The 22,834-nt window shown below is 44.6% G+C and overlaps 1 protein-coding gene across 6 annotated transcripts in view; it reads left to right on the top strand.

The window, feature by feature from the left end:
* ILVBL (ilvB acetolactate synthase like) overlaps positions 1 to 22,834 on the top strand; it is a 299,349-nt gene that overhangs the window by 207,022 nt on the left and 69,493 nt on the right. For all 6 annotated transcript variants that reach the window (XM_070741655.1, XM_070741653.1, XM_070741651.1 and 3 more), the window contains 6 exons: positions 17,305 to 17,404; positions 17,740 to 17,837; positions 18,054 to 18,190; positions 18,358 to 18,492; positions 18,660 to 18,774; positions 18,917 to 19,086. In XM_070741655.1, the coding sequence (XP_070597756.1) occupies positions 17,305 to 17,404; positions 17,740 to 17,837; positions 18,054 to 18,190; positions 18,358 to 18,492; positions 18,660 to 18,774; positions 18,917 to 19,086 (755 nt within the window). The remainder of the gene's footprint in view (positions 1 to 17,304; positions 17,405 to 17,739; positions 17,838 to 18,053; positions 18,191 to 18,357; positions 18,493 to 18,659; positions 18,775 to 18,916; positions 19,087 to 22,834) is intronic.

The following is a 22,834-nucleotide window of genomic DNA, read 5'->3' as shown; positions in this document are numbered from 1 at the left end:
AAATGATGGAGACTCTACTCAAAAAGAGGATAAATCAGCACCTAAAAAACAATAACTTATTGGACCCAAATCAGCATGGCTTTACTGAAGGCAAATCATGTCAGACTAATCTCATTGATTTCTTTGACTATGTCACAAAGGTGTTGGATGAAGGTGGTGCCGTGGATATTGCCTACCTGGACTTCAGCAAAGCCTTTGATACGGTTCCACATAAAGAGCTGATAGATAGATTAGTGAAGATTGGACTTAATCCCTGGATAGTTCAATGGATTTGCAGCTGGCTGAAGCGTAGACATCAGAGAGTTATTGTTAATGGCGAGTATTCTGAGCAGAGTCAGGTTACAAGCGGTGTGCCACAAGGGTCTGTTCTGGGTCCTATTCTTTTTAATATATTTGTGAGTGACATAGGGAAAGGTTTGGTAGGGAAGGTTTGCCTATTTGCCGATGACTCTAAAGTGTGCAATAGGGTTGATATTCCTGGAGGCGTCTGTAATATGGTAAATGATTTAGCTTTACTAGATAAATGGTCTAAGCAATGGAAACTGCAGTTTAATGTTTCCAAATGTAAAATAATGCACTTGGGGAAAAGGAATCCTCAATCTGAGTATTGTATTGGCAGTTCTGTGTTGGCAAATACTTCAAAAGAAAAGGATTTAGGGGTAGTGATTTCTGACAGTCTCAAAATGGGTGAACAGTGCAGTCAGGCGGTAGGGAAAGCAAGTAGGATGCTTGGCTGCATAGCTAGAGGTATAACAAGCAGGAAGAGGGAGATTATGATCCCACTATATAGAATGCTGGTGAGACCACATTTGGAATACTGTGTTCAGTTCTGGAGACCTCACCTACAAAAAGATATTGACAAAATTGAACGGGTCCAAAGACGGGCTACAAGAATGGTGGAAGGTCTTAAGCATAAAACGTATCAGGAAAGACTTCATGAACTCCATCTGTATAGTCTGGAGGACAGAAGGAAAAGGGGGGACATGATCGAAACATTTAAATATATTAAAGGGTTAAATAAGGTCCAGGAGGGAAGTGTTTTTAATAGGAAAGTGAACACAAGAACAAGGGGACACAATCTGAAGTTAGTTGGGGGAAAGATCAAAAGCAACATGAGAAAATATTATTTTACTGAAAGAGTAGTAGATCCTTGGAACAAACTTCCAGCAGACGTGGTAGATAAATCCACAGTAACTGAATTTAAACATGCCTGGGATAAACATATATCCATCCTAAGATAAAATACAGAAAATAGTATAAGGGCAGACTAGATGGACCATGAGGTCTTTTTCTGCCGTCAGACTTCTATGTTTCTATGTTTCTATAGCCTCAAAGACAATTGTTCAGTTCCGCTGTGTTATTTTAGCCCTTTCTTTCTCTTTTCTCTTCTGTATTACAAACCTCTTTTACACTGTCTCTTTAAATCGATAAGGGCATCATTGTCATGTGCACAAGAACAACCGCCCTGATCTCATCAATTCTGTCTTGTCTAAATCCAGCTACTAATCACTCAGATCCTGCATAAAAAAATACTCTTTCCAGAAGTAGGACCGTTGGAGTTTAAAACGTTAATGTTAATATTTTGTTCTTATTGTTCTTAATATTAAATCGCGGCAAAATATAAGTTCCGGTTTGTAAATTTCCACTCGCTCTGGCTTTTAAATCTGACAACTTCTCACATTCACCTTAACCTTCAATTTTTTTTTTTTAAACTTATCTCATGGATTCTTTTTTCTTTTTTACCTTTTCTTTTCCTCTGATGATCTTTTTACTCCATTCAACTTCTGTTTAAACTATTTTTTCCCTTCCTCCTTTGTGATCGTGCTGCTATGGCTGGACGCCTGCCATGGCTAGTGTCCAGTTCTTCTTCCCTGTAGCTGCGGGGCGATCCCTTCCCTTCAAGGCAGTGGCGATCTGCCTCTCGGACTCCAGGATACCCCCTGTTCTCTGATCAGACGCTCCGAGCAATGTTCCCTCTAATTTTTTTTCGGTGTGGGCGGAAAAGTATAGTGTCTGAGCGACAGTCCCTTTGGGACTGGGCAGCATAGAAGAATAAATAAATAAATAAATAAGAAAAAAATTGCCTTCTTTTTTTATTAAAAGAAATTAATAATAAAACGAAACCAAAATCTATTTTATTACTATCTTCTCCTCTTTTTCCATCCCTGTCTCCTCCCCCCTTGTGTGTGTGTGTGTGTGTGTGTGTGTGTGTGTGTGAACTCTTGAACCATTTCCAATAACAGGTGAGCTATTGGAAATGGTTCAAGAGTTCACACACACACACACACACACACACACACACACGGCTCGGGGTTTTTTTCTCTGTTATTATTTGGGTGCTTTTTACCACATGCTTCAAATCAAGAGTCATTTCTCTCTCTTTCTCTCTCTCCCTCTTGCTCTCTCTCTCTTTCTCTCTCTCCCTCTTTCTCTCACATACACCCCTTTTCAATTTAAGGGAACAGAGAAAGTTTATAAAGGTAATTCAGCAGCTGGGGAGGGAGGAGAAGAGAAAAGACAAGGATGCAACAAAGACGGAAATGCAACTTTCCTAAACAAGTTTAAACACGATGGGCGAACGAGTCCAGGGCGCTGCCGAAGACGGACAAAGGTGGCAGGAGAAACTGCCCGGCCAAGGTTTCCTTGAAACGTAGGGAGGGCTAACACGGGATTTCATTGCAGGCTGACTTGGGGACGGTCAAAATAGTGTCTGTGTGCGTGTCTGTGTGTTTGAATGGGAACTGAAGCAAAAAAAAATAAAATAGCGTTTTTCCTTTCTTGCCTTCCAACTGTCCTTCCTGCATCTATAAACACTATCTTCAAAACCAAACAAAAAACAGCACTTTTGGAAGTTAGGAGGAACAACCAGCAATCACAACCAAAGGAGCTTTTTTTTTAAAAAAAATTCTCCACAAACTCCATCCACCCATAGATATACACATACCTTGAGATCATCTATGATATACACATACACACATTTTCAATCAATCAATCGTAAGCTGGCATCCCTTTTCCATTCCATGTCTTCAGGCTGCCTTTTGCACTCCCCACCTCTATCGTTCTCCCCCCCTTCCTGCTTTCTTCCTCCTCCTCTCCTCCTCTTCTTTCCCTCCCTCCATGTATCTTCTCTCCCTCTTTCTACTTTCTTCCACTTTCTTTCCAAGGAGCATTTCGCTCGCTTCTACGCCAAGGAAGAGGCTGGGGGGGGGGCGCCACAGCATCCCGTCTAGTCCGGCCATCTGACGGTCCCTTTCGAGTTCAGTAATCCACCCCCCCCCCAAAAAAAACCCACACGACCGAGCGAGCCTAACTAAGGCACCTCTCGGCCGATCGCCTCATCCTCTTCCCTCGGAATCCGAGACTCGCGCGTTGCCTTTTGTTTTCTCTCTATTGCTTTCTTTCTCTCTCACTCTTTCTTTCTATCTCTCTTGCTTTCTTTCTCTTCTCTCTCTTGCTAGCTCTCCCCCCCTTTCATCTCTCTCTTTCGTTTTCTTTCTCTCTCTCTCTTGCTTTCTTTCTCTTCTCTCTCTTGCTATCTCTCTCTCCCCCCCTTTCTCTCTCTCTCTTAGCAGCGGCATTGGGCAGTAGCCCTGGGGCGGCGGCAGGGTGATCAGCTGTGAGGCGGCAAAGGGGATGCGAGAGCGCTTTCTCTGAGCGCTTCAGGAACGCTTGCCCTGCCTCTACTGCAGCCCCCTTGCTGGAAGTCTGGGACGAAAGCGCTCCCAGCGAAGGGGCTGCGAGAGGGGCAGGGCAGGCATTCCTGAAGCCTGCGGAGAAAGCCCTCTCTCGCAGGCCCCTGGCTGGCTGGCAGCGCTTTCGTCCCGCAGCCACCACCGCGATGAGAGAAGTCGAGCCCAAGGCAGGAGGCGGCGGAGGAGGAGAGGGGGCGGAGCGGGCGGGTGGGGGGGCAGGGCTGAGAAGCCAGGGGCGCGTTTGGCCGGAGGCACCGTGGGGAGGCAGGGGCGGCCGCAGCTCCCTTTCCTTCTACTGCCGCACCTCCCCACCTCTGCCCCCCCCCCCCGTGGGCTGGCAGGGGGATGTGGAGCGTGCGCCCATGGAAAAGGGCGTATGCGGGGTATCTGGGGGGGCGCGCGCACGCGCGCACGCAGCTTACAGGCAATGGTGCCTCCAAGTCTGATCAAACTGTGAAATCGCAACCTCCAGGTAGAAAAAGGAGGTTCAGGGATGGAGCTCTGTCCCCTGCCTCCCATCGCAGCGCCGTTGCCACCTGGAAGTCAATTCTACCCATCAAAGATAGCTGTAGAGTTTTCCATTTCTCCAAGTCCTTTTCAATCTGTTTCTTCATGTTTATATAATTATCTTCCTTTAATGAGGAACATCTTGCGGACATCTGGATCCCCAAATATCTTACTTCTTTCGCAATCTGTATATTCAAAAGTCCTCTAAGTTCCATTTTTTGAGTCTTTGTCATGTTTTTTATGATCAAATTTGTCTTGTCTTTGTTAATTTTAAGATCAGCAACTTCTCCATAACTTTCCATTTGTGATAAAAGTTTTGGGCCCGATGTAATCGGGTCCGCAAGTATGAAGACTAAATCATCTACAAATTTATTTATTTATTTATTTATTTATTTATTTATTTATTTATTTATTTATTTATTTATTTATTTATTTATTTATTAGATTTGTATGCCGCCACTCTCCGGAGACTCGGAGCTGCTCACAACAACAAAACCGTACAAATCCAATAGTGAAAAATTTTTTAAAACCCTTAATATAAAAAACAATCATACATCTCATACACACCATACGTAAAGCAGAAACATCCCAGGGGGAATCAATTTCCCCATGCCTGATGGCAGACATGGGTTTTAAGGAGTTTGCGAAATGCAAGGAGGGTGGAGGCAATCGTAATCTCTGGAGGGAATTGGTTCCAGAGGATCGGGGCCGCCACAGAGAAGGCTCTTCCCCTGGGTCCTGCCAGACAACATTGTTTAGTCGACGGGACCCAGAGAAGGCCAACTCTGTGGGACCTAACTGGTCGCTGGGATTCATGCGGCAGAAGGCGGTCTCGGGGATATTTATTTTTTGATTTGATTTTGATTTGATTTGATTTATATTTGATTTTGATTTGATTGATTTGATTTGATTGATTTGATTTGATTGATTTGATTTGATTGATTTGATTTGAGATTTTATTTTATTTTATTTGATTTCCGCCCTCTCCACAGACTCCGGGCGGCTCACAGCAATGATAAAAACAATATACGATAACAAATCTATTATTGAGGTCTAAAATAACAATTTACATTAAAAACCTAAAAAAACCCATTATATATAAAAGCATACACACAAACATACCATACATAAAACTACATAGGCAAGGGGAGATATCTCAGTTCCTCCATGCCTGATGGCAGAGGTGGGTTTTAAGGTCGGGGCCGCCACAAAGAATATTCTGGTCCAGTGCCGTGAAGGGCTTTATAGGTCATAACCCACACTTATAGTTTATATTCTTCTTCTACTATTTTAAGTCCTGTAATCTCCTTGTCTGCTCTTACATTTCTATTTAATACTTCCAATGTCAAAATAAATAACAGGAGTGACAATGGACACCCTTGTCTTGTTCCTTTAGGTAATATCCACTTTTGCAGTCATTTCTCCATTTATCAATATCCTTGCCATTTGTTTATCATATATTGCTTCTACAACATGTAAAAGTTTCCGTTCCAAAGTTTATATATTGTAGCTGTCTATACAGAAATTGCCAGTTTACATTGTCAGATGCTTTTTGTGCATCCATCAATGCCCTTTGTTTCTCTGGATGTTGTTCATAATACTCTATAGTATTAAGAATTATCCGCATATTGTCTCTTATTTGTCTTTTGATCAATATGAATAAATTCATTCAAATATCTTTAAGCCTATTAGCTATTATTGTAACAAATATTTAATAGTCAACATTTAGAAGTGATATTGGTCTATAATTCTTCATTTTCAAAATATCTGTTCCTTCTTTTGGTATTTATTTATTTATTTAATTGGATTTGTATGCCACTCCTCTCCAAGGACTCAGGGCAGCTCACAGCATATACAAAGAAACAGTAGTAAATCAATGCAATTAATATACATAAAAACAATTTTAAAAATTCTAATTTTAAAAACTTCCATTAATATTCATTCAACAAATCATACTAAAAACATTCATTGGTCAGGGGGAAGATCTAGTAACCCCAGGCCTGGCGACCAAGATGAGTTTTTAAACTCTTTTGGAAGGCAAGGAAGGGTGGAGGCAGTGCGAATCTCTGGGAGGAGCTGATTCCAGAGGGCTGGGGCCCCCACAGAGAAGGCTCTTCCCTTAGGTCTTGCCAGCTGACATTATTTGGTCGACAGGACTCTAAGGAGACCAACTCTGTGAGACCTCACCAATTGCCAGGATTTGTGCAGCAGAGATAGTCCGTTCCTATGCCATGTAGGGTTTTATAGGTCATAACCAACACTTTGAATTGTGTCCAGAAACAGATTGGCAGCCAATGCAGTCCGCGGAGTGATGACAAATTATGGGCATGTCTTGGAAGGCCCATAACCGCTCGCGTGGCTGCATTTTGAACGATCTGAAGTTTCCAAACACTCTTCAAAGGTAGCCCCATGTAGAGAGCATTGCAGTAGTCGAACCTCGAGATGATAAGGGCATGAGTGACCATGAGCAAACACTCCCTGTCCAAAGAGGACCATAACTGGTGCACCCGGTGGACCCAGGCAAATGCCCCCCTCGCCATAGCCGAAAGATGGTGTTCTAAAGTCAGCTGTGGATCGAGGAGGACACCCAAGTTGGGAACCCTCTTTGAGGGGGTCAGTAATTCTCCCCCAGATAATGGACAGACAGATGGACGTGTCCTTGGGAGGCAGTACTCACAGCCACTCCGTCTTGCTTGGATTGAGCCTGAGCCTGTTGGCACCCATCCAGACCCTGACAGCCTCCAGACACTGGCACATCACTTCCACTGCTTCGCTGAGAGGACACAGGGTGGAGATGTACAGCTGAGTATCATCAGCGTACTGATGGTAACTCATCCCATGTCCTTGGATGATCTCACCCAATGGTTTCATGTAGATATTCAACAGCAGGGGGGAGAGGACTGACCCCTGCGGAACCCCACATGGTAGGGACCTAGGAGTCAACCTCTGACCCCCCGCTAACACTGACTGCAACCAACCAGAGAGGTAGGAGGAGAACCACCTTAAAACGGTGCCTCCCAATCCCAACCCCTCCAGTTGGCGCATGGTATCAAAAGCCGCTGAGAGGTCAAGAAGCACCAGGACAGAGGATAAACCCCTGTCCCAGGCCGACCAGAGATGATCCATCAGCGTGACCAAAGCAGTTTCTGTGCTGTAGTTGGGTCTGAATCCTGACTGTTGAGGTCCTAGATAATCAGCTTCTTCCAAGGACTGTTGGAGCTGGAGCGACACCATCTTCTCATTGGAGACAGGACAATAGTTATTAAATACGGCTCGGTCCAGGGAAGTCTTCTTGAGGAGGGGGCGCACAAGTGCCTTCTCGTAGGGATCCGGGAAGGACCCATCTCTCAAAGAAGCATTGGTAATCTCCTGGACCTAGCTCCATGTCACCTCCCTGCTGGCCGAAACCAGCCAGGAGGGACACGGGTCCAGCAAACAGGTGGCAGAACTCACAACTCCAATGGCCTTGTCCACTTTATCCAGGTATCACAGGTCAAACTCGCTCCAAACAGGTGGATTAAGACGAGCCTCTGTCACCTCAACTGACTCGTTGTCAGCCGGCTCTGCACTTTGGAGTCAAGATCAGTCCGGATCTAGCGATTTTATCTGTGGAAAACTTGTTAAAGTCCTCAGCACTACACTGCAAGGGCTCTCCAACTCCCCCCTGATTAAGGAGGGAGTGAGTCACCCTAAGCAGGGCAGCCGGGTGGGATTCTGCAGACGCAATCAGGCTGACGTAAGCACGTCTTGTCGACCTCATCGCCACTTTGTAAATCTTCATATGAGCATTTACAAGTGTTTGGTCAGATTCAGATCTGGTCTTTCTCCAAAGCTTCTCCAGACTTCTGGCGTTTCATTCCCCGGAGCTCCTCGGTAAACCAAGGAGATCTCCTGGGTCTGTTGCCACAGAGAGGTCGCAAAGGCGCAATTCAATCTACAGCCTCTGTCGCAGCCATATTCCAGGCTGCAGCAAGAGACTCTGCCGAACTGTGTACAAGTGAATCCGGCAAAATCCCAAGCACCCTTTGAAAACCTTCTGGATCCATCAAAAATATATAAGCCTCTGTCCAGGAATCCGGAATTTTAGCTTCTGATATAACTTCATTGAATAATTCCAACATTAGTAAAGCAAATGTTTCCTCAAAAGTTTTATATACTTCAGCTGGTAGACCATCCGGTCCCAGAACCTTTCCATTTTTCTGTTTTTTGATAGCTTCTGACAATTCCATCATCGTAATTTTACTATCAAATGTTTCTTTATAGTATTCTGTAGGTTTACCTTCTCTAAATATTGACATATCTTTTTTCATCAATTATTTCTTGTTTATATAATTTTTTATAATATCTCCTTTTCTTCCTCTTTATGATATTCTCCAATGCACTTGCAAGGAGATTCCAATGTGGGTTATTCTCTAGTCTGATTGGAAGGGACTGAGTTTTATTTAAATATTAGGCAGGCACCGCCCCTTGGCCCCCCAGTCAAAAAAACTCAGTCGCAGTAAAGGGTCTTTCGAGTTTTTCTCCTATTCGAAGTATTGTTTAGAAAATACATTTGTTAGTGAATTTGTAAGTCTGTTTATTTTTAATGAATATTACTTTTCTGTTTTTATTACAGGTTCCTAGTCATATCAGGAACAGGGCTCTCCTCCTAGCAGCATAGGGAGAAACCCTCCGGGGGTACCACTCTCTCGGCTGCCGCCCCTCTTCCATTAATTCCATTTGGAGTACCCTTTATGGGCAGATTAATCAGGGCCAGCGAGGGCGACCGGGTCACTGACCTCCGCAGTCACACCCGGACAATAGGAGGTGGTTGATATCCGAAGACACATGGAAAGCCGTGAGATGATTGCCAGCTGGGGAAATGACCATTTCAAAGATCCGATAATTCCTATGAAGGGAGGGGCAGTCCTCCTGTAACAGGGCCAAATCTTGGCGGACTCCTATATCGAGGCGGGAAAAGGAAGGAATGCCTCAGAGGCCCCGACGATTGCCCAGGCAACGCGCAGCGGCCATTTTACATAACAAAAGGGCGAGAAGAACTGGGCATAGTTAACAATCCCGGTGGTTCCCATGGCAACATCCCAGCGGCCATGTTTACTCGAGGGGAGGAGGCGAATCGAGCCGAGGTAGAGCTCATAGCCTCAAATAATCAATCTGCCCTGGAGATGCGCAGGTGTGCTAAGGGCTTAACAGACATTTACTTGGCAATCGGTGGTGTGGTGCAGGAAAATTGCTGATTCCGCTATCGTGAGTGTTAAAAAAGGGGGAATTATAAGGATGTCAGACCCATCATCCTATCCAGGGGGAGAGTCTACTGCTACTAATAGACCCAGTACTCCCAAGGAAAAACCCCAACCGGACAAAAGAAAGTCCAAATCCTCTCAGGGGGCTTCACTCAGGGAGGCGGAGAAAAGAATAAGGGCTCTCGAGAAGAAATTAGAAGCATCCAGAAAGCAGCAAACGTCTGCAGCTCCCCCAACACAGCTCAACTTTACCTCAGGGCCCACACCACTGCCAGCCTCCCCCAGGTTTGCAACTTTAAGGGTAGCAGGCTCAGCAACGGAAAGCGATTGGTCTCCGGAGCGCTCCCTCCTACCAGGGCCGTCTTTAACTGCTGAGGCCTTTAACATTCCTAGGCAGGCTCCGGCCTGGCATAGCTTTCCACCACCCACGCAAGTGGTCCCACTATCACAGTACAGCCAGATACAGTCAGCAACTTTTACACCATCCGCTACGGGCCTGAGAAACACTCAAGACACATGGCAAAACATGCCGGCAGCCCTGCAAGACCTAATTGCCAATGTTTACTCCCATGGGATAGCTGCTGGTGTCCAACAATATGCGCCGACAGCTGCTACGCCTATGAGGGCTAGAGATCTTTGGGCGACGCCAACCCCTCAGTCACTACTGGGATCATTGGACGATCCCAGAAACATTGGCAGCGATGCGCGGGACGACCTGTCAGGGGACGATCAGCCTCCAGAACCACCGGTTTTTACAGGCCTATTCAAACCTTCCCTATTCCGGATCCTGCTTAATAAAGCTAAGCTGACCATTGATCTGCCCAGGGAGGAGAACCAGACTGAAGCTAGCGCATAAACTGTCCCAACGGGCAGATTTTTTAGAGTCCCCAAGAAAGAAACAAAACACATCCCATCATCCCAGCTCTTTCTGGAAAACATAAAGAGACCATGGGAGAACCCAGCAGCTGCTCAAGGCCCATCAAACAGTAGACCGTAGATTCTACATGGTCAAGAGATGGAGGCCTTATTAGGCTCCCCAACCATAGACAAGCTGATGGCAAGCTTAGTGTCGAATGCCCTGGTCCCTTCGGAAATATCAGATGGACTAAAAGCTGAGTGTTGTGTTCGTTTTAAAATATTCACAGAAATTCTGTGATTGGTTAAGTTAAAGAAAGCCCGCCGTTTTAAGAGAGTATAAATAGGGCAACGGATTAGCCGTTGCCCTCATTCGGAAAACTGCTGTTCCAGTGCTTGTATTCTATCTCGTAATGAATAAACCAGTTCTGTTTAAACCACCGGAGTACTGACTTTTCAGTGGCGACGAGGAGGTCGAACTCCCGCGAACGCAGCCATGAACTCGGCCATGGCTCCACCACCGCCAGTATTCAACTCCGAAACGGAAGCTTGGACCTCGTACATGTCCAAATTCACATTTTTCCTCAAAGCGAGCAATCTACATGATGCCGATGATGAGAGAAAGAAAGCTATATTCCTCGCTTATTGCGGCACAGAAGTCTACAGCTTAGCCTCTACGCTCGTTGACCCAGACACTTTGGAAACCATCGCATGGTCAGCTCTACAAGCAAAACTCACCGCACATTACCAGCCGACAACTCCTGTCCGCGTATACCGCCACCAATTCGCACAAATGCGGCAAGCGGACGGAGAATCTACCAACGATTTCATTACTCGCCTCCGCGCACTCCTTCCAAAATGCAAATACAAGGATCCGGAGGAACAGTTGATTGACCGCCTCATTTTCGGACTAACCAACATCACACTACAGAAGAAATATCTAGTAGATGAGGATGCCTCCCTCCAAGACATTCTTAAGGCAGCAAAAGCCTCCGAGGTATCTGAAACATCTGTTGCCGAGATTAAACGCGCAACATCAACCGTTCATCACATCCCCGATGAATCGACTTGGCACGCCTGCTCTCCCGATGAGAAACACCTGGAAACCACCACTCCAGACGACTCCTGCCTCCAAATCCGAAGAGCTTCCGACCACGACGCCAAAGAGACACCCCGTTCAGACAGATGCGCCGGCTGCAACGGAAATCACCCACGTTTTCGCTGCCATTTCAAGGATGCCTATTGTCGCTGTTGCCAGCACCGCGGCCACATCGCTGAAGTCTGCCGCGCCGCCAACCCAACTCCAGCAAATCCGCAAAACCAACGACCGTACTTCTCACCACGGAATCGACGACCGCCGTTTTCACGCAACGTTTCCCGCCCGGTTGACAACTCTCACTCTTCAAACCAACGAGGTAACTGCCCTTCTTCTGTAAACTTCAATTTCCCCACTGCGGAAAACAAGCTATTTGTTTCTCTTTTCCTCAACGGCCGTCCCTGCGAAATGGAATTGGACATTCCATAATGCCTTGGGGAAAACTTAAATTATATTTACCTCGTGTAAAAGAGACTGACTTAGAACCTTGGGAACCGGGTTTGAGTGATTTTCAGGGACATAAGATTCCAGTATTAGGATGTTTAAATGTGCCAATTGCTTTTAAAAAGTTTCAAGGGTTTTTACCTCTCATAGTGGTTGACGGTCCTAAACACACATTATTGGGACTTAGATGGTTGCAACCCCTAGGCATTGAAATTTCAGGGGTTAACAATGTATGTGACTCTTTTGACTCAAATGACTTATTGAAAGAATTTCCCGAAGTTTTTTCTAGCACACTGGGTAAATATACAGGCAGCCCCATTTCATTTAATTTGGACCCAAACATTTCTCCCATCCGTCTAAAGCCCCGCAGAATTCCCATCCCACTTTTGCCTAAAGTGGATGAACAATTGGACAAATTAATAGCTCAGGGCATCTTGATTCCCACTGATCATGCTAAATGGGAAACTCCTATCGTAACCCCCGTTAAACCGGATGGATCTATTAGAATTTGCGCAGATTATAAAGCCACAATAAATAAAGCCTTACAGCATAATGCCTACCCAATCCCAGTCGTGCAACAACTCTTGCACACATTAGGAAATGGGTCCATCTTTGTGAAGTTGGACCTGGCCCAGGCATATCAGCAGCTTCCCGTTGATCAAAACACCTCTGAGGCCCAGACGATTGTAACGCACAGAGGTGCCTTTAAATGCACCCGGCTCCAGTTTGGAGTCTCTACCGCCCCTGGCATCTTTCAAGGTCTCATGGAACGAATTTTAAATAATATCCCAGGGGTCGTCCCATATTTCGACGACGTATTAATATCAGCCACATCTAAATCAGAATTGTGGGATAGAATCAGGCGCGTTTTAACTAAATTTAAAGAAACAGGACTCCATTTAAAAGCAGACAAATGTTCCTGGGCAGTTCCCAATGTAGAATTCTTGGGCTTTACAATAGATAGATTTGGAATTCACCCCACAAATGACAAAGTTGATGCTATAAGAAATGCTCCCACCCCCTCAAATAAGACAGATTTGCAAGCATTCCTAGGACTCCTTAACTTTTATTCCGTCTTTCTTAAACAGAAAGCGACGGTGGCAGAACCGCTACATAACCTTCTAAAGAAAGACTCTGCCTGGACGTGGGGACCAAAAGAACAAGCCGCTTTTACCGCAGTAAAAAATTTACTTTCATCCAACAGTGTTTTAGTACAATATAATATAGCTATGCCTTTATCTTTAACTTGCGACGCTTCACCGTTCGGCATAGGAGCTGTCCTCAGCCATAATTTTCCAGACGGCACAGAAGCCCCAATAGCCTATTACTCTAAAACTCTCTCTTCAGCTGAAAGAAATTATTCCCAACTCGACAAAGAGGCGCTAGCCCTTGTGGCTGGAGTTAAACGATTTCATTACTACCTCTGTGGTCGCTCCTTTACGTTAATTACAGACCATAAACCTCTTTTAGGCATTTTGGCGGGAAATAAACAAACTCCCGCCTTTCTCTCCCCTCGCATGACTCGATGGGCTATTTTCCTTGCCGCTTACAATTATACTTTAATCCACAGGGGGGGGAAAGATATAGGGAATGCCGATGCATTAAGCAGGTGCCCCCAAACAGAATTGGTCAGTGATCCTGCCCCTGCCTCAAGCATTTTATTAATTGAAACTAGTAAACAAAATTTATTAACAGCGACAGAAATAGCCAATCAGACACAAGTAGACCCAATTTTAAAACACATTAAACAATGGATATTAAAAGGATGGCCAAATGAACAGCAATCAAATCAATTTCAACCCTTTAAGAACAGACAGCTTGAATTAAATGTGTTAAAAGATTGTATATTATGGGGAGACAGGGTTGTTATTCCAAAATCCTTACAGAAGCAAGCATTGCAGTTATTGCATATAGGTCACCCAGGAATAGTCAAAATGAAAACTATTGCCAGAAGTCATTTATGGTGGCCTGGGTTGGACAGGGACATAGAATCATGGGTTGGTGGTTGTGCACCCTGCCAGAGAACAAGACCCAACCCACCAAAAGCCACACCATCAGAGTGGCCAACACCAAGAGGGCCCTGGTCCAGAATACATATTGACTTTGCGGGACCAATCAGGGGCCAATCCTTTTTACTAGTTGTAGATGCATACTCCAAATGGCTGGAAATTGAACTCATGGCATCTACAACTACTAGCGCAACCATAAAGGCACTAAGGAAAATGTTTGCCACACATGGCATCCCAGACATTTTGGTCTCTGACAACGGGCCCCAGTTAACAGCCCGTCAAATGGAACTATTTCTTGCAGACCAGGGCATAAAACATGTGCTCACTCCACCTCATTTTCCCCAAGCGAATGGGCAAGCAGAACGAATGGTTAGAACCACAAAGGAAGCATTAAACAAAGCACCATTAGGAGATTGGCAACAACAAATCGATGAATTCCTAACCATTCAGCACATTACGCCATCAGCGTCCACGAACAAAAGCCCGGCAGAACTTTTAATGGGCAGAAATCTCCGCTCTAAATTAGACAGAATTCACCCAAATTACCAAAATGACCAAAAAGAAGTTAAATTACAAAGCGAGAGACAGTTTAAAATTGGGGATTTAATTTACGCTAAAGACTATGATTCAAATGATAAATGGAAAGAAGGAACGGTATTAGAAAAAACTGGGTTAAAAACATATATCATAATATTAACAGATGGGCGCAGTTGGCATCGGCATGTCGATCAACTACGCAAAAGAATTAAAACTAACTCAGACATTTTGCCTACTATAGAAAAACCAATAGAGGACTTACCAGAACCACTTCGAGACTCCAGCGATGGCTGCCTGTTGCCCCTGGCGGCCGGCGGAGATCAAAATGCATCATCGCAACCAGGCCCGTCAGAGACTAGCCTTAGCGGAGCAACGGAGCCGGCCGTCCAGGCAAGCAGCTCCCAGCAAAATGAACTGCGCAGGTCCCAGAGATCTGTAAAGCCGCCAATCCGCTTACAGGACTATGTGACGTGGATTAACACGTAATCATGGTCTCATCTAAAGAGGGAGGGGTATTGTGTTCGTTTTAAAATATTCACAGAAATTCTGTGATTGGTTAAGACGCGGCTATTTAGAAAATAGCCGCGAAGGTTAAATCGTTGTCAGTTAAAGAAAGCCCGCCGTTTTAAGAGAGTATAAATAGGGCAACGGATTAGCCGTTGCCCTCATTCGGAAAACTGCTGTTCCAGTGCTTGTATTCTATCTCGTAATGAATAAACCAGTTCTGTTTAAACCACCGCAGTACTGACTTTTCACTGAGGATAAGAAGGCGGAGAATGTAGTGCTTAAGACACACTAGATGGCAGCCTGGGCCCTGCGGGCAGCCTCTGCAGCCTCCTTTTTTAATCGAACTACCATCCTGTGGGTAGAAGAAATACAATCCAGAGTGAATCCGGAGGATTTCCCTTGTTTGGTGAATTAAGTCCATTAACATTTATTGAAATCCATTTAAGTTTTTCATCCATGTTTTATTCTGTTTAATTTTCCTGTATTAAGGCTTCAGCCTTTCTGTAGCCGATCTCTTCACTACTCTGTCTTTCTGCTCCTTGCTCTCAAACAGTCATTTGTTTCTTCCAAGTCTTCCAATCTTCTGAGAGTGATTGTGCTTATCCTCCTGGTGCCACATCTCCTCCTCCACCCGCTATATCAAGTAAATAATCTTCGCTTAATTCTGTCAACTTTCTACTCTTTGTTTCAATTCTTTATCTTTCTTTCTCAATTCCACTCTCTGGCTCTTTCATCTGATTGCTTGGAAATTCTGTTTATAGAACATTTCTGCTTTGTTCACTGTATCCAATCTGAATCTTTGACCTTGCCAAACCAAGAAGATACCTTCTGGAACCAACCAGTGAAAATTAATTTCTCTCTCATTAAGCTTTCTTGTTAAGAATTGATATTCTCTTCTTAAATCTCTTATTTTTCTTGGTATCTGTTTCAAAACTGTAATTTCTTTTTCACTATATTTAAGAGTGGTGGTTCTCAATTTTTGCAGCAATTGAGTTCTACGTATTTTTTTAGTAAATCTCATATGAACCTCGCTTGGCAAGTTGCGCTGCGCAGCATATCTTGTATTCACACAATTCACATCATCATTCAGAATTTTTTCCTTGTATTCTTCCATTGCATTTCACAAACTATTTAATATACTGTAAGTTTTCTCCTCTTTCCTCTGGAATGTTTTGAAGCCACAAGTAAAATTCAGAATGGTTGAGGCCCTTTCTTGTCTTTTTATTTGATGCTGTCAACTCCTCCATCTTTAAATCATAGCGTTCCACCTTTTCCTCCATCTTTTATATCTGCTTTTCGCTTTTCTCCATTATTTCTCTCATTTCTTTCATATCTACTTTCACTTGATTCACATTTTCATTCATTTGATGTATATTCTCTTTGACCTCTTGATTCACATCCGCTCTCACAAATTTCATCTCTTCCCTCAAGGTTTGAAACATATTTTTAATTTCTGCTATTTCCAACTTTTCTGCAAGACTTGGGGATGTTGATGGTGTACTTGCAGGATGAGGTGGTGGTGTCTTAGATGCCATTTTAATAAGCCAGACCAAAAAACAAGCTGTTTCCAATCAAACAGTTGTAATCCGATCCAACACTTGTAGCCCAACCAAATAGTTGTAATCCAAGCCAACTATTATTTGTAAGCCACCAGAAATATTGTATCCAAACTGTAAATTGAGAACCAATCCAACGCTTATAATCCAGCCAAATAGTTGTAATCCAGGCCAACTATTATTTGTAATCCACAAAGGTAAACACTGGAGACCACCGCTTCAATTTTTTAAAAAATAAACGAGGAAAAAGAAAAAAAAAGATAAAAAGAGATCAAAAAAAGAACTAAAAAGCAGGTATCACCACCAGCAAACTTCAAAAAATCCACAAAAATGAAAGATGAATAAACACACATAAGAAAAATCAAAAAGAGGCCATCTATAATTTAAGAAAGAGTCAAAAACTAATTATTCAAATTAAATAAACCTAAATCTGAAAAAGAAGAGAAATGAAAAGGGGCAAGAATCACAGTTAATAGCTCCAGCAGAAAGTATCTGTGCAGAGAGCAGTTCTAATTTCATTCATTCATTCATTCATTCATTCATTCATTCATTCATTCATTCATTCATTCATAGATAGAGAGACAGACAGACAGATAGATAGGTTTCTATCTAGTAAGAAAATGTTCTTTCAGGAGATATAATATTAATGTGCAGTAATATCATGAAAGAGAGAGACCAGATCCAGTAATTTGTTGACCAAGTTCCATATACTAACTAAGGAGGGTTGTACTGTTATTAGATTCTTGAGTATTTTTGGTAGTTGGTAAGCACTATAAATTAGAGCAATAAAAAACCCCTATGGGGTTCTTCTGTGGTTTTGGCCACATCTCGTGTACCATGTTCTCTGTTGTCTACTAGGTTTCTGCACAATTATTTGAGAAACCTGTTTGCTGGAGCTTGGGAAGCACAAGACTTTTCACCTCTACCAGTGAATGTGCCAGAAGCCACAGAGGCACAGGTGAGATTTCCTTTTCAAGCTACCGGTAATATTTTCAGATTCTAGTCAAGCTAATGAAAGTCAAAGAAGGGATACTGGAACTATTATTTGTTAATGTTCTGCTTGTCATGAAAATATTATCTGCTTATATTATTTTCTATCATTCTAGCATTTGTCTTCTTTGAGAATGCAAACTAATAAAAGAGAATGAATTTAAGGCAGCAAACATAGTTTCCATTATCAGTAAAGCCCTGGATTATTATCACTTTCATTGCCCCCATTATGCCTCACTGCATCCCCATCATCAATACTGGTTAGGTTGCTGCTCTGACTTTTGAACATTTTTTCCTGTGCAGGTGCAGCTGTGTGTGGAGCTGATCAGCAGGGCTAGGAGGCCAATCATACTGTTAGGCAGTCAAGTGACCCTCCCTCCAATCCCAGCAAATAAACTTAGGTAAGATATGGTGCTTGCCCTAGACTGATATTCCTTTTATAATGTTGATTTACTGTTAGGCTATCACTGACTCTGAGGTACAATATCCTTGCTCAGTAGAATTAATTCATTGATGGGAAAGAGGAACTACAGGATCTGTGATGATCATGTGTTCATATGACTATTCAGAAGAGATAAAGATATCTGAACTTTTTCTCTTGCTGCATATTCTTACAGAGAAACTTTAGAAGAACTTGGGATTCCATGTTTTCTGGGAGGCATGGCCCGTGGCATGCTGGGAAAGAACAGTCCAATGCACATTCGTCAAAACCGGCGTGAGGCTCTCAAGGAGGCAGATCTGGTTATTCTGGCAGGTAGCTCAGCTGAGAATTTTATACTGATCTTTTGCTGAAGGGGACCTTCAGAAAAACATTGGGCCAATCTTGGGGAATTGGGAGATTAACAGATATTTTTGTTAGTATATATGATGATTGTCTAACTATTGTTTTTTTTTATTTATATCGTTTGCTTTCCTTTTCAGGCACAGTCTGTGATTTTCGCCTGTCATATGGACGCCTCTTGAGTAAGCACAGCAAAATCATTGCTGTTAACAGGAATCAGGAGCAATTATTTAAAAATGCAGATTTTCACTGGACACCAAATATAGCCATAAAAGGTGAGAAGCTTGTTCAAGACAACAATAAGGGAGATGTGAGTAGCATTTTTAGGGATTTGGTATGGTGAGAAAAGAGGGCAATAAAAAGATGATGCTTCATGCATGCATTGGTGATTAGAGGATCATTGGAAGACAGTTCATATCACATTCAATTATGTTTTACACAGGTGATGCTGCATTGTTCTTTGTGTGCTTAAATCAAAAGCTGAAAGGCTATTCATGTCCTCAGGATTGGGTAATGAGTCTGAAAGAGGCTGATCAGAAGAAGGAGAAAACAAACAGGTAATAAATGGTACACTTTGTATGTGTCCATGTGTATTGCGAGGCTTGCAAATATTCCTTGTTTAATCTACCCTTAAATACTTTGCTATATAGAAAGTATGGCTATCTATTGGTATGTCTCAAATCAATTTGTGATCTCCAGAGAGAAAGCAGAAGAACCGACAGAACAGCATCTTAACCCACTGAAGCTCTTGCATCATGTAGATTACTTGCTTCCCGAAGACAGTCTACTAATTGCAGATGGAGGTGATTTTGTAGCAAGTGCTGCCTATATTATAAAGCCAAGGGGACCACTATCTTGGCTGGATCCAGGTATGAGCTAAAGCAGTAGTCTAGACTTAATTGTTTTTCATGGATGTAGAATGGGTTGATACTTCATAACACAGTCTTCCACTTTGTACTCAACTGCCTTTGGAACAAGAGAAATGCTCCATCCTAGAAAATATCCTGAAATATATTTGGGGTTTCCAGATGTGCATCCAATTTTCACTCAGTAAACCTCCCATTCTCCACTTGCACTGCTTCGGAGAGTCCAACATGGGTTAATCTTCAGCCTAGCTGGAAGGGACTGAGTTAAAAATTAGCATAATTTACTGGTCCAACCCCCATGCTGCCCTTCCCGGGTCAGTCTAAAAAACTCAGTCATAGTGTAGGGACACATGAGTTTTTCCTCCTAGGACTCTTAGAGTCTAGGGGTAGTTTTAATGGGTTTTTTATTTGGTTTTTAATTGATTTTAATTGTATATTTATCTGAATTTGTATGTTTTGATTATAAAATGTGCTTAATGATTTTTCTCCTTTCTGTTTCTATTCCAGAATCATGGAGCAGCTCACCTTGAGGTGATTGGGCCCCTGCTCTGTGGAGTATTGCCCTAAATCGTCTTCCCCAGGTCGGAGCCTCTTCCCTGCGTGGGTACAGCTCCCAAGACTGGTGTTACCGGAGATGGAGGTCCCTGGCCTGCGCGGCCATACCGTCCTTTGGAGCGGTTTCTTTGGACTCAGCAGCAGGAGATTCAAATCTCCCGCCACAAACCGCCATCGGCAGAGGTCCCCGGCCTGCGCGGCCATACCTCAGGGCAAGGCGTTTTTCTACCAAGTTGGGCCAGGGCGAGCAGGAATTTGAATTTCCCGCCCAAAAACGCCGCCCGGGATCGGAATTAATCCGACGATTCCCTTTTGCCGCCTGAGACGGCTACGTGAGGGAACGGCCATTGGAAGATGGCGCGGCACACAGGGGGCCGCCATTTTGGAGCAGCCGATTTCCGGCTTAATGCCTAGAGAGGCAGAAAGGAGACCGGATTTCCTGTTACACAGGAAAAGAACAGCGGTGGCCATTTTTCGCTCGGTAATACTTGTTATAACAACAGAAAAAGTTCTTTTCTTTACCCTTGTGTTGCGGAGGCTTGGAATTAATTCCCCAATGGCTGATCTTCCACAGCAGGGGACAGCAGAGCCCTCAGCAGCAAAAGCCAAGGAGAAGACTCACTCCTCAAAGGCAAAGTCAAAAACCTCTCAATCATCATCTGGATTAAGAGAGGCCGAGCGTCGAATTAAGGCATTGGAGGAGCAACTGGAGGCTCAGAAGCAATGCAATCCCGCTGTCTCTTCAGTGCCAGGTCAGAGTGGGGGCATGATAGCTGGGACCCCCCCAAGACTCCCAGAGGGAAGTGGCTTGGCCACAGACAAGGACTGGTCTCCAGATAGGTTCGGGGGCCCATCCCAGGTGGCAGAACACATGAGACCTGAGGTTGCCAGGCCACCCTCTGCTTCTCCTGCATGGCACATGGCACCTCAACCATTACCTACTGCCACATTCACCCCAACAGCTGCGGGGCTCAGATCATCTCCAGATACCTGGCAACGCCTACCACCAGCCTTGCAGGATATGATCGCTTCGGCATATTCGCATGGCATAGCAGCTGGGGTACAACAATACACGGCAAGTGCACCACCTCCCTCTCCACACCCTCCTCCTCCTTCCCTGCAAAGGAATATTTGGGCAGCTCCAGCCCCCTCGTCACCTGCGCATGATTCTTTCCTTGAAGACCCTGCGTTCAGAGGACAGGGATCAGAGCCAGATGATGGCCTGTCTGAGGATGAAGGGGCACCCCCAGAACCGCCAGTGTATACAGGCCTCTTTAGGCCCGCTATCTTTCGTGTACTGCTCAATAAGGCAAAGATGACTGTGGCTTTGGGCACCCCTGAAAAGCCCACAGATCCAGCATCAGCCCCTCCTCCGGCCTCGAGGGTGCTCACGGAGCTCCAAAGGGATGCTGACCTGATACCAGCCCCTAAAATTTTTTTGGACAATATACAGAGGCCTTGGCAATATCCAGCGGCAGCTCTAGGCCCAACAGCCTCTGAGCGTAAGTTTTACGCATTTGAGCCAGAATTGGAAAAGTTACTTGAATTTCCATCGGTAGATGCTCCAATTGCAGCCCTAGTATCTAATGCATTAGTCCCTTCCGATGTGGCAGACGGCCTAAAACCGGAAGACCGGAGGGCTGAGGGAATAAATAAAAAAGCTCACCAGATGTCGGCATGGGCCCTCAAAGCAGCTTCGGCAGCCTCATTTTTTAACAGAGCTTCGGTCCTTTGGCTCCAGGAAATGCTCTCGAAGCTGGGACCTGAAGAGGGTCGCTTAAGGCAGGACCTTAATAAGTTGCTAGCTGCTGCGGAATTTTCGGCGGATGCCACTCTGTCCGCATCTCGTTTCTCCTCACGAGCTCTAGCAGCAAACCAATCATCCCGACGATTACTCTGGCTCCGGACTTGGCAAGCTGACGCCAAATCCAAAGGGCGTTTAGCCTCGGCCCCATTTGATGGGTCAAAGTTGTTTGGAGAATCTCTTGACAAGGTCCTTGTGGAGGACAAGGACAAGAAGAAAGTCATGCCTAGAACTTACAGAAGGCAGGAAAGACGCACTGCCCCGTATTTTAGGCGCCAGCCCTTTCGAGCTGAATCTTCCTCCTCTGCACCCCAGGCTGGAAGATCATATTCACAGGGGTCCTACTCCCAACTGTCCTACAGAGGGGACAGGGGTAACTTTGGAGATCGGAACAGGCAGTTCCAACAATCAAGGAGGACCTATCGAGGTTCCAACAGGGGAGGATTTAGAAGGAACAAATGACTTTACCACAATAGTTCCCATAGGAGGGCGGCTGCAGCACTTCACCGCCTCCTGGGCATCTATGTCCACCAACACTTGGGCCATAAACACTATAACTCAGGGACTCACCCTGGAGTTTGCCCTGAACCCTCCAAACAGATTTCTGGAATGTCCGGTACTTTCCAACAATCACAAGCGCAACCTCCTCTACCAAGAAATTCATCATCTATTTCAAATCAAGGCCATCGAGAAGGTTCCACCACACCAGGAGAAGCAGGGGTACTATTCCATAGTGTTTATAGTACCCAAGGCCTCAGGGGGTTGCCGCCTCATCCTCAACCTGAAGCAGTTGAACCTATACATAAAATACCGCAGGTTCAAGATGCACTCTCTAAGGACTATACTAGCTGCTATACGTCAAGAGGACTGGCTGACGTCAATAGACCTCAAAGAGGCCTACCTCCATGTCCCAGTGCATCCAGATTCCAGGCAATACCTCCGGTTTTGTTTCGAAAACCACCATTTTCAGTACAAGGCCATGCCCTTTGGCCTATCATCAGCTCCCAGGACTTTTACAAAGTTATTGGACATCCTCACCGCAGAGCTAAGGACACGCCCTCTACGCCTGATGGCGTATCTGGACGATATCATCATACTGTCCAGCAGCTCCAGTCGGGCACGACGAGACCTGTCAGAGACTATAGAGACCTTGGCAGAGGCGGGGTTCTCAATCAATTACCAGAAAAGTCATCTCATACCAACCAGGTATTTACCTCATCTAGGTACCAACATAGACACCATGGAGGGCAAGGTCTTCCTATCGTCAGACCGCCAGGTCAAGGTCAAGGCGTTGATCACAGAATTACAACGCAGCCGTACAGTAACACTGGCTTTTCTGTCCCAACTGTTGGGAGTTCTCATATCCTGCATAGACATTGTTCCCTGGGCCAG

Source organism: Erythrolamprus reginae, chromosome 2 (assembly GCF_031021105.1).
Source record: "Erythrolamprus reginae isolate rEryReg1 chromosome 2, rEryReg1.hap1, whole genome shotgun sequence".
In the NCBI taxonomy this organism is placed as follows: Eukaryota; Metazoa; Chordata; class Lepidosauria; order Squamata; family Dipsadidae; genus Erythrolamprus; species Erythrolamprus reginae.
The sequence above is the reverse complement of the archived record's forward strand: the minus strand, read 5'-3'. Positions and strand labels throughout refer to the sequence as shown.